General features: G+C 42.2%; 1 protein-coding gene across 1 annotated transcript in view; it reads left to right on the forward strand.

The window, feature by feature from the left end:
• The window catches only part of galnt17 (polypeptide N-acetylgalactosaminyltransferase 17), a 309,637-nt gene that overhangs the window by 193,322 nt on the left and 103,455 nt on the right, over window positions 1–12,860 (forward strand). The window contains exon 6 of the mRNA XM_069912162.1: window positions 554–671. Coding sequence (XP_069768263.1) covers window positions 554–671 — 118 coding nt within the window. The remainder of the gene's footprint in view (window positions 1–553; window positions 672–12,860) is intronic.

Genomic DNA, 12,860 nt, shown 5'->3' on the forward strand with positions numbered 1-12,860 from the left:
TAACCTGCATTAAGGTGGCGTTCGTTGCTTTTTCAATGCCAATAAAGGTAACAAGGAATTACTAGCCATTCAGATTCTTGATTTCAATCCAATTGAAACAAAAAATCACAGTTTTGCCAGGGAGTTGGAAATGAGAAAGCTGGCAGGCTGCTCACAATATGAGGTACATCCTAAAATTGCTTTTCTATACTATCGGATTAATTTATTGCCATGCATATGTTATCAGAGTACAGAATGGCAGTCAGTCATTGAAAGTACAGAATGACACACTGTACAGATGGCCTTGGGCCCACTGTAAACAGTGACCTGCATGTTTACTGGATCTAATTTCGGTACCTGGGGGTTGTTTCAGACTGGGAACTCAAATTTTGCTCTTTCCACAAGTTGGGCAGGAATATTCTGGAGATGAGAAGCAGGATCGAGCATATTCACTCGCCAGGTAGAAGGGAGGGCCTGAACCCAGGGTTTGAGGGGCTCCCTCTCAAGCCCCACGCTGTCATTTTCCGGTGTAACGCTGCTAACTTTTCTCAATAAATCTTACACTCTTTTTCAGGACTCCTGCTATGATCGGATGCTCGTTTGTGGTGAATAGATTGTTTTTTGGTGAAATCGGCCTGCTGGACCCTGGAATGGATGTTTATGGTGGGGAGAACATCGAACTGGGGATAAAGGTCAGTCATTCTCTTCTTTATATTCTGCCGAGCTGGGCTGTTAAGTCGGCTCTTGATTTTTTTTTTAAACTTTGTTGTTTGTGATTTGACTGAGTTTATCGTTCTAGAGGGCATTCCATCCCAATACTAAGTGTGACTTTGCCCCAGAACTCTCTCGAGATCTTGCTGCGGCTCCAATAGCATTCGGCTTCCGGTTCCAAATGCTACACCACAGAACCAGGCCATATGGTCCATCAAGTCTGCACTGGCATGTTTTACTATTGGAGCCGTCCTGTTTCCCCTGCTTATTTCCTGCATCCTTTCTCATCAAGATCACAAGACGTAGGAGCATTGAATCTGCTCTACCATTCTAATCATGAGCTGATCCATCCACCCTTCAGCCCCACTCCCTGCTTTCTCCCCATCATCCTCGATGCCCTAACTAATCAAATACCTGTCAATCTCTGCCTTAAATACCCAACGACCTGGCTTCCACAGGCGCATGTGACAACGTTCCGTAAACTCACAACCCTCTGACTAAAGACATTTTTCCACATCTCTGTTTTAAATTGACATCCTTTTATCTTGAAATTATGCCCTCATGTCATAGACTCCCCTACCATGGGAATCATCCTTGCCACATATATTCTGACCAGACATTTCAGCATTCAAAGTACCTCGATGAGGTCCTCTTATCCTTCTGTACTTCAACAAGTACAGACCAAGAACTGACAATCATTCCTCATTATACTAATCCTTTCATTCCTAGTATCATTCTAGTAAATTTTCTCTGAATCAACTCTAATAGCAGCACAACTTTTCTCAAATACTCCAAGTGAGGTCTCACCACTGCTTTAAAGAGTCTCAACATTACATCCCTGCTCTTGTCTGCTACCCCTTTAGACATAAATGCCAACAGTGCATTTGCCTTCTTCACCACCGACTCAACCTGGTGGTCAACTTTTAGGGTACCCTGCACGAGGATTCCCAAGTCCCTTTGAACCTCAGAATTTTGAATGCTCTCCCCATCTAAATAATAGTCTGCCCGTCTATTTCTTCTACCAGAGTGCACGTTCCAACATTGTGTTTCATCTGCCACCTCTTTGCAGTTTTCGAATTATTTATGGACTGCTTCAAAACTGGACTTCACCAAATAATTTCCCCATCCAGCTATTGTGTGCCTGAAATAATGTTTCTTCTAACTAACCTGTGAGTAACAGTTGTATAATTTCATTACCATCTTGCCAACCCATGAAAACAAGTTAGCAAAATTTAACGTGCATTATCCCGAAGAATTTATCAGACCATTGCATTAAGCCAGCACAAGTGAAACAAGGAAGTCTTCTGATGCTGGGATTGTAGTTAATGTGCCAGAGAAACACAACAAGCCCTGCAGCATCCATAGGAGGCAAATATATGTTTTGTCATGCCTTCACGAAGGGCTCAGGCTCCAAACATTAGTTATATATATTTGCCTGCTGTGGGTGCCATGGGACCTGAAAAGTTTCTCCAGCACTTTTGTGTATTGACTCTAAACCAGCAAAGCAGTTTTTTAGCTGTTTCTTAATAACATAACTACTCTTCATTTTGATTCTACTGTGCACAATTCTATTGTTTTTTTTCCCATTAAGCTCAAAATGGAACGGTCAAATTGCATATAGCTCTCCACTTGTGGTCCAAGATGTCTGTACAAATTCAACAAAGCTTCCATGTTGATGCATTCTCTTCCCATAAGAATATAAATCAAAGGCTTCATGTGGGTGCTTTTTCTTTGCTGCTTCCACTGTCATCCTTTATAATAGTACTGTGGGAGTCGTTTCACTGCAAGGGCTTCATCCATTCAAGACAGCAATTCAGTGGCACAGTAGCAAATGTGACAGTGACGTCTGCATGCTAAGAAATAATGGCCTGCTTAACTGCACACCAACACCTCTTTGTTCAGCTCAGATTTTAAAACTTGTCCTTCTATAGACATACTCCATCTTGTTCGTATCTGTGAAATATAGACCCCTGTGTGTGTGTGTGTGTGTGTGTGTTAGTTATCTATATATGTCTGTCTGTCTCTCTATGATTCTGTTGTCTTACGTAGTTGCCATACTTTCAATTGTGTAATAGGCTTCATAAAAGATAATTTGTTGGTCTTCTGCCATACAATTTTAAAGCTACTTCTGGGGAATGTTTGAACTGATCTGAAATAAATATTTATCTTGTAATCCGTCACTGTCGAAATGATTGCAACCATTGGTCAGCACTGAACAAAATCCTGACGACATCACTAAACGGATTACTTAATCAATCTAATGTGTCGTTCCAACAATATGAAGTCAATTCTTCGCAAGTTCAAGGTGATATAGCACTGAAATTTTTTCTGTACTTTAGGTGCTGCTGAGAATGAACCCTTGTAACTACAGCTGGACCACAGGTGATAAGCTAATAATGTTTATTCATTGTTCCTCTGGGAAAAAAGAAAACTAAGGGCAATTTTAATCAAAGGGTGTAAAATTAACAGAGGAAGCAGAATTTCAGTTCACAGCACAAATAGGAAAATTAAGCCTGGAGCTGTGGGATGGAAAGAGGAGCAAGAAGGTATCGACACATGACGGAGATGGTCGAGCTTTGGATGCAGAGGGAGAACCATTGGGAATAAAGGTGAATCCCGCATTTCTTGAATGCTACATATCAGTCAGTCCGGCCCAAAGTGGGAGACCTAACAACGGAGCTGGAGACCATGTGGGACAAGGATGGAGCTGCAACATTCTTTTTTTTTCTCTTTTCTTTTGCTTACTCACCTACCAACACTGCTTGACCCACTGAGTTCTTCCAGCAGATTGTATTTAACTCCAGATAATAGCATCTGCAGTTGCCTGTGTGAGACGTCATGCCAGGGTAAAGATGAAAACTAATCTCCATTAATTAGGGTACATATATTTAATGCAATAGCTGAAAGGATTAGAGACATATTAGGGAAAAGCTTTTGACTCAGAGTGAAGTAAGAGTGGATATCGCTGTCTGAAAAGAGGTGGGGGCTGAAGCCTTTAAAATGCCAGGCAGAAGCATTGGAACTGGCATTTCTTACAGGACCGTGGTTTGACAACTGAGAAGTGAACAGCACAGCACAAGGAATTAAATTACTTGGCTTGGAATACTGCAGAGGAAATCAAACCAAATTGTCTCAGAGCCAACCATCCCACATAATGCTGGAGTAAAATGGTGTGACCACCCAAGCAGGTCCACAGTAAGGTGGGATCCTTCAGTTTAACCACAACCCTCCTCCCCTGCCAATGAGCTCTTGCCTGTCCTGAGCCCCGATTGCGCCCAACCACCCCCAAACTTGCTCTTCACTCATTGAACAGCCAAGGTCCACAACTCCATACCTGATTTCTGAACTTCTCGTGACCAAGGCTCTGATCTTCACAGTAGCATCATCCCCCTACACCCTCTCCAACTCCGAACAACAGCCGCAACTTGCTCAAAGATTGTGCCCCCACTTTTTCCCACTTTGCTTGACTAGCAGTCCCTGACCATTGACCACCAGCGCTCTCTTATCTGCTCATCATCTCCTCGACCCTAACTTAGTTCTAGGAGGGACCACAAAAAAGTGAAGCCCTAAGGCTTTAAATTTTGACATTTGCAGCAAGATCAGTGGTCGGCACACTGTTGCTGGGAGCAGGGATATCGAATTCCTAGAAATTCACAACTGGATCTTCTCTGAAGTATGTTTTAGATCATGAGAGGGACCTCTTGTTAGCATAAGGCTGATTATTATGTAATCTAACATTGAACAATTCAGCAATGAGCGAGATCAGAGTTTATTTTCCTTGTAGCACATGGTGATTCAACAAGATTTTTTTGAACACTTGAAGATTTGTGCAACTGATGGAGCAACTGATGAAAGCATGCAAATACATTTCCGTGTGATCGGATTTCAACCTGTCATCATTTCTCCTGGGATGATTTCCTGTTTCTCTCCCAGACGCAGTCTCAGTGAGGTAGCAGCCAACTTTAAGTAGCAAGAGAGCTGAGATTACAGGATCATATGATGGCTGGCTGGCAGTGCACCACATCATCAGGTTACGGTGCCATTCTTACTGTTCAGATGTTGGGATTTTTAAAAAAATCAATGCAAACTATCACAGCTTAAGGGATCGTTTTGTGCAATCAAAATCCATTAATATGAGACTAAAGTATTCCCAGAAAGGGCAGAGCACCTGATCTGCAGTGTAATTTGCTGATTAAAACATCAAAGCACATTGATGGTGGGCAGAAAGCATCATCTGCGTGGATCCCAGCTTCTTTAATAATATTTGACAAAGATGGTAGCATTTTATTGATCTTCTGGTCAAGTACTAAGTGAATTCGACTTTGAGAAATGCACACTTGTCTTGGCTCCCTGCTTTAATATTGAGATCTTTCTGGGTAGATACACAATTCACAAACACGTCCAGGAGTGCAGAGCAATGGCTGAGAGACCAGTAGTTTTTAAAAAAATTTCTCAGTTGACTTGTGATGAATCTACTTGCCACAAAAGTCATACGGGGATGTATGTTCAAGCCCATCCCAGGGCTAAATTGACATATCCACACTATTGTTATCTCTCCAATTAACTATTCTAACACACTCCTTGCCCAGTTTTTATTGTATTCACTATAAATTAATTATCACACTCTGCTGCCTGACTTCTCCCTCTCAACATCCCAAGCACTCATTGCCTATATGCCCACATGGGGTACAGGTTATCCAGGTCTCAATTTTAAATAGTGGAGTTAAAAAAGAAAGTCTGCAGACACTGCGTTGTGGCGGCTCTGAAAATGGCGGCGTGGACTTGCCTGCAGCGGCTAATCCTGATCATGGTTTCTGCAAGAACTTAAATGTTTGGCACCATGAACGGCTTCTAATCAGATGAAAATGGACATTGGACTGCAGGGTATTGCCAGTGGACCACGCCGAGCGGGAGCAGATGCTGCTGAGTTGTGGAACTCACCTGATGGAGCTTCAGGCGTGGCTGAGCCGGTGCGTCGTTGGAGGCCAGCGGTTCTTCAGATCTTCGGGGCGTTGTCAGAGGTGACTATTGTCGGGCTGAGGAGAAAGCGGTGGAGTCAGAAATGGCGTCCGGTGCGAAAAGTGTTGCGGAGCCGTGCCAAGCTCAGAGGAGACATGCCTAGGCCACGTGGATAAATGGAGAACTTGAGGCTGCGATTTCTGGGCCTTACGGGAGGGCTGGCACTGGAGGGCTCGGGCCTTGGGAACTTATGACTGGATGTAGTTGGATTCCCTACCGCTGGTGGACTTAACATCTGTAGAAGGGTCAGTGTTACTTGGGAGGCTTCTTAAATAACTTAGAGATTCAAGATTCAAATAACAAAAAAGAGTTTACTTACTGATGTCTTCCACCATCACAGAATACTGTTCACACACACACATATATATACACCCCACAATGGTGCACTACAGTTACTCCAGTGAGAAGGGTGTATTCCTACGTGGTTACAAAATAGTGCACGTTATCCTGACTACATAAATAGTCGGTAACCCGACCTATTGAAGGCTGCGTAAACAGAGTCCACAGCAGCACCTTAGGCTTTGGGAACATTCTTCTTCACCTGAAAATGGAGAGCATTTTATAACCTCTAGCTGTAACCTATCCCCTTGTACCATTGTCTGGTTTCTGAAAATTGATTGACCATTGCATTGTATTGTTAGGCATTTTGTGTACTGGGTCAGAGGAATGCTAACTTGGTTTTAATGCTGTATGGTGTTGATTGCGATAAATAAATGATACCTGATTGTAGCTTGGAACACAAAGGTGCTGGAGAAACTCCACAGGTCATGCGGTGTTCTTTATGGCAAAGATACACAACCAATATTTTGTGTCTGAACCCTTCATCGAGCAAGATGCAGGCAGATCCCTGAATAAAACAGAGGAGTGGCAGGGAGAGAAGCAAGAGCCCACAGGCAAGAGGCCATAAGTGGATACGGGTGGGAGGGCAAAGGGGGAAAACAAAGCTCGAAAGGGATAGGGGGAACTCTAACACATGGGCATCTGCCTGCTTTTCACTTCTACTTCAGGCCCGAAACATTGGTTTTGTACCTTTGCCGTAAGGAACGCCGTGTAACCTGCTGAGTTACTAGGAGATGTCGGTGCAAGTAGAACACCTCTTGCGGTCACAAGGGTAAGTAGCAGGGCAGCGTTTAGCGGGAAGGGATGAGTGGACAAGGGAGATGCAGAGGGAGTGACCGTGACAGAAAGTGGAAAGGGGAGAGGAGGGCAAGCTGTGTCTAATTATGTTACAGCTGGCAGAAATGTTGGATGCAAAGGCTGGTGGGATGGTATTGCGAGGACAAGGGGAAGCCTCTTGCATCTTAGGGCTGTGAGAAAGGGGCCAGGGCAGATGAGTGGGACATAGCGAGATGCGAATGAGGGCTCAGTTCAAGGCGGTAGAGGGGAAGCCATGTTTTCTGAACAAGTGTGATAGACGCCACTGTAAAGATAGAAAGACACGCATCAGAAACATAAGGCCCTTTCAAACTGCCATGCAAATAGGGTCAACCGGGCAATTTGCTCAATTACCGCCCCAGTTACGTGGTAGTTAGAATGGCTCTGACTCGATCAACCTCATCAGAATCCAACCACGTCCCTGACTTACCTCAGAGGTAGTCAGGAAACTCAGTTAACCTTATCTAGATCATGCCCACAGGCGATTTGAACAGGAAAATGGCCAACTGCTTACTCCGGTGACATCATTGCTTGCGTGTGTGTGTGTGTGTGTGTGTGTGTGTGTGTGTGTGTCACTTGGCAGCCAGCTTCTGAACATCCAACAGTACTTCGATGAGTATGTGGCACTTCATTGTGGGGGTGGGTCTCCCCCTTGAATTTCCGGGTTGGCGATTTGAAAGATGCTTCCAGCACCTTTGCCCCAGTAATTGCAGCCAGGTCCCAGGAGGGCTATCCAGGGGCTGCAGTTTAAAAGGGGTTATAGAGCATACAAAACACACTTATTAAGTCATGCTAGCGGGAATGAGTGATATTGATGTCAGGTAGACAATATAATCCTTGTCAATATCGAATCTCATTCAAAGAAAACAGGGAAACTACCATATTTAAGGCAATTTCTGGCAGCATATCTGTTACAAATTGATAATCATATCTCTATAAATTCGTTAGAGGTTCACTGTTACAAGTCCTGGTTTAACACATGTTATTGTGTCTTTGCCAAAGAAATGGAAATGATTGACATCAAAGAGGTATTCACATGTACAAGTTAATTCGAAGAGATTTAATTTCTTGCATACAAATGAGTTAATGTCTAGGAGAAATGTCTAGGAGGTCCGGTTCTAATATACTTTAACATCCATGTTCTGTATACCTGACATTTAGACTTTAGTCTAACAGTAAAATCAAACTCTTAACATTCACTAAAGGAAAGGAAGTTTCCAGATTCTGGTAAAAACAGAACATAACTCTGTTGGCGCCTTAGAAACATAGAAACATAGAAGATAGGAGCAGGAGTAGGTCATTCGACCCTTCGAGCCTGCTCTGCCATTCAATGAGATCATGGCTGATCTTAAAGTTCAGTACCCTGAACTTAGCCTTAGCCTTAACGTTGACGTGTGTGCCCTGTGCCCATGGACAAGTGATTGAGCGGCTTAATCAGCTGTTTTCAGCCCGGGAACCTATTTATGAATGGAGACCGCTATCTAGGCATTTTTGGCTTGATTGTCAAAGCCATTAGTGCCTTTGTAAGCTTCCACTTAGGAAATGGATGTTGGCTTTAAGTATAATTAATTTAATTGGTGATCCAGTCAGTCTACATACATGTGGTTTTTTTTTCTAGCACCAGTTTCAGAGATAGGGAATAAAGACAAAATCGGTGGTGCTCTTTCTTAATAATTACCATTTCTGGTTGGCTCATAAATAGAATCTTTTACAGAAGAAGGGCATCTCATCTACCTGAACATATCAACAGTACCTACATGCACATGATAATGAACCGTGTCATTTAAAAAGAAAGCAACATCTTGGGATTGCTGGAGTTCATGTCACATTGTTCCATAAAACACACTGTTGGTATAAAGTTCTAGTTGAATTTCACACACTAAATCCTCATGAGCCACCCTGGAAGAGACACCGATGTAATACAACAACCACTGTTTAGCTACCAGAGGGTGTTGTTTACTTACAACACAGGAAGGGGCGAAGTTCGGTGACGTAATGAATATCAAGAAAGCAATGCACATTTTTTTGTATTTTTCTATTTTTTAATGAATAAAGTTTATTTTCCAAACAAAAATATGAGGGTAGGGATTAGTGCCGAGGATCTAGAGAGAGACTGAGGGAGTACAAAACCCCCACTAAAGCATCTGGTCTTGACACCTCTGATGCATTTATGATACCATTTGTCATGAAATTCATCCTTGCGAAGTGATTGCTTCTCAAAAGTGGGAAGCAGCTGTGAAGAGCTCAGATCAAATACATTGCAAGAGATGTCTAAAACCAGGAAATAACCACCAGAAAGATGCTTGCAGCTGTATACCCCATCAATGGAACAGACATGGCTGGAATTGAGTGGACGGGAACCAGGCCACTCAAATCAAGGTGTTGCTCTCTGTATCACTGTATCCGTACACTATAGCATTCCTTCTCCTATCTTCTATGTTTCGATGTTTCTATGTTTCTAAGGCACCAACAGAGTTATGTTCTGTTTTTACCAGAATCTGGAAACTAGTGAATGTTCATTCTTTGTTCTACACTGCGTTCATTGTGAGAGAATGCGATTCCTTTCTTTAAAAAAAAGATATTTGTTTGTTGAGAATGGAAGCTGTTATGTCCATGTGAGTTCAGTCCATGAGTTGTCATACCTGACAGAAGCCTCCAGTGGCTGCGGATCCTTGTGGCAGGTCTGCCTGCTTCTGTAGATTATTGGAGTCATGACCTCCTGAATGTAGTCGTGAGCAATAAACTGTGATCCAAGCTGTAAGTCAGCAGGCTGGCGTGATCGTGTGCATGGGATGCTGAGAGTGACTGAGATATCAGTGTGAAGGTGCTCTGTGTTAGGTCGAGAAAGTGAGCACTGCCATGTACTTTCTGCCAAAATTTAGGTGAAGGGGCGTAGATAAAGTAAATAGTCTGAGTCCTTTTCCTTAAAATGAGAGGACATAGATTTAAGGTGAGGGGAAGCTGTTTCACTCAGGGAGGGTATGTAGAATGAGCTGCCAGAGGAAGTGGGAGAAACAAGGACAATGGTAATATTCAATAGACACATTTTGATACAAACGTGGATGGGAAAGGTTTCAAAGGATATGGGCCAAATGCTGGGACTGGTTCAGTTGGCGTGGACAATTTGGGTGGAATGTCTCCTTCAGCAATGAGGTTCCCAAAACTGGTGAGAGATTGGAGACGTGATTCTTTTTCATTTCCCCTCAGCAGCAGATTTTGGTTAACAATTTAAATGATAATAAAGTAGACAGTTTTTTTTTTCTCTCAGCAAATCACTGCAATATTTTTTACAGAATAGTACAGAGAGCGATAGAAAATGTTTGTGGAGCATCTGACTAAAAGGATCAATGATTTTGCCATAATAGTGTTTACAAATTTCAATTCTTTAATATTTAATCATTCCATTATGTTCCAGCTTAAAATCTGTGACATCAATGGTCTGAAAAGTTTTGTTACTATGACCACAGAATTATCAGCCCCACCAATTAATCTTTGTGGGCAGCCTATTTAGATTTCATCAAATAATTTGAGGGACTTTTTAAATATAACAATATGGTGATTTAAAAAAAAAACTCTTAATGAAAGAAGAACAAAGAGTTATTTCAGATTTTCTGAACTTTTAACAAAAGGTTACAATGTTACACATTTTATCTAAATTGAATTCTGGTGAAATTATTTCATTCAGCGATAGTTTTCTTAATTGAATTGACCTTTGAAATTGGTTTCCCATTAACATTGTGTCCTTTTGCCAGTAAAAGATGTACAATTAACCCGATTACAATGACAGTCTTTTCTCAGCACTCTTCAACAGATCAAACAAGCATTTATTGAAAACTTTTTCCCAGCAGTTTCATCGTGGAAAAAAAAATTCTTCCCATGGTCGGCACCTTCCACCCCACCAGCCTCTGCATTCAACAGGCCATTCTCTGCAATTTCTGCCATTTTATAAAGAGATTTCACCTCCAGGCACATCTTTCCCCTCTTCTTACAGTATTTCACTGAGACATTTCCCTTCACGATTTCCTGGTCCCTAGTCACTACCTTGCAACCACCAGTGATGCCACACTTATCGTTTCACATCTTCTTACCATTCAAAGATCTAGCCGTCCTTCCACGCAAACCAGTGATTCATTTGCCCTTCTCCCAATCTGATGCACTGTATTCAATATTTACAGCGTGGTCTCCTCTATATAACCATATAACCATATAATCATTTACGGAGCGGAAACAGGCCATGTTGGCCTTTCGAGTCCGCACCAGTTCACTGATTTTGTGCACCCTCTTCAGGCATTGGTCCCGGTAGATCTTCATTCAATAACGATGGGCGAATTCAATGCAGGTGGAATGAACATTATTACAGGGTGAATCGGAAAAAGTCATAAGTATTTTTAAACACGTGGAGTTAAACACATAAATCCGTAGATTATTGTGAACAATGAACTCAAGTGCTGGCATAAACTGGGGTAAATACTGTATCCACTGGTTCCATCCACTTTGGTGAAAAGAAGGGTTGGGGCATTCAGGATCAACTGATGCAATAAATGACAACTCCTGCTGAATGACCTCTCGGAAATTGAAATTTTAATTTGATGAAGATGTAGTTTCATTCCTCCCAAAGGAAGTTAACATTACAGATATTTTTAAAGAGTAAATTATTTGAGAAACTAAATGCAGATTGGGTGGCCACTTTATAGAGCACCAGTTTAGTCAGCAGGGATGACCCTCTGCCTGCCACATTAATTCTCCATTCTACTCCCATTCTGACCTATCAGAGTATGGCTTATGCATTGTTACAAGACCCAATGCAAATCTGAAGAACAGCACCACATCCTCATATTCTGGACAATATTGAATTCTACGACTTCAGATAACTTGATTTGTCTGTGTTTTTTTATCCGTATTATGTCAGCTGGCCTTATTATTTCCTTTCAGCTTCTCTCTGGGAGAGGAGGACATGCTCAGCCTGATCTACAGGTCATATCTTATCTCTCTGCACTTTGCAACCTCTACTCTCTTTTAGTCTTTGCTCTCACTCTCCAACTGTCCCCATCCACTGACTGACCAGATCACTGGGTTTACTGATGATCTCCAATAAATACACTGGCTTTAATCGATCAGAAGCATCACCTCTCCTTCAAAGTAAGTCACAAAAATCTACAGACAACATGGTTGAAGTAATAATGCACAGTGTCCTTTACGTAGCAAAGGTAAAGATACATAACCGACGTTTCGGGCTTGAGCCCTTCATCATCCTCTCCCTCCAATCTTCTTCCAGATTATGAGCTTCATTCCCGAAGGGCTTTCAACCTGAAACTTTGTTTCTATGGCCATAGATGTGATCTAAGTACGGACCACATTTCCTGTTTTATTTTCTAATTGATCCCTGAAACAGTGCCCACAGAATTCTGTATTTTATCCCAGAATGGTGAAAGTAGACTGGGAAGAAAGTTAAGTCCAGTCATTACAGGCCAGTTAGCTGATGTTGATCCGGGAGAACATAAGTCATCATTCAGAATAAGATGAGTTAATTAATGAAAGGCAGCCTTCAATAACCTCCTTAATATTCTTTAATAAGTTCATGCAGAAGGTTCAAGGGGATAATGTAGGTGGCAAAGTATTTTGGATTTTCGAGCAATATTTGATGAAATGACACTGGACCTGTTACCAACATTGATGTGAAGTTATGAAATCAGATTTGGGCAGCACGGTTGACACAGTGGTTAGCCTTTACAGCGCCAACAATTGGACTGGATTGGACCTGGGTTCAAATCCCACACTGTCTGTAAGGAGTTTGTTTGTTCTCCCTGTATCTGGGTGTTTTTTTTTACCCCAGGCCCTCTGGTTTCCTCCCACCCTTCAGAAACATACTGGGGTGTAGCTTAATGGGGTGTAAATTGGGTGGCACAGACTTGCAGGGCCGGTTTGGCCTGTTACCGTGCTGTATGTCTTTAAATAAAAAGAGATGAATGGCAAATGGAGGGAAGTGTGAAGTGATG

The sequence above is a fragment of the Narcine bancroftii genome, chromosome 14 (genome assembly GCF_036971445.1).
Source record: "Narcine bancroftii isolate sNarBan1 chromosome 14, sNarBan1.hap1, whole genome shotgun sequence".
Classification (NCBI taxonomy): domain Eukaryota; kingdom Metazoa; phylum Chordata; class Chondrichthyes; order Torpediniformes; family Narcinidae; genus Narcine; species Narcine bancroftii.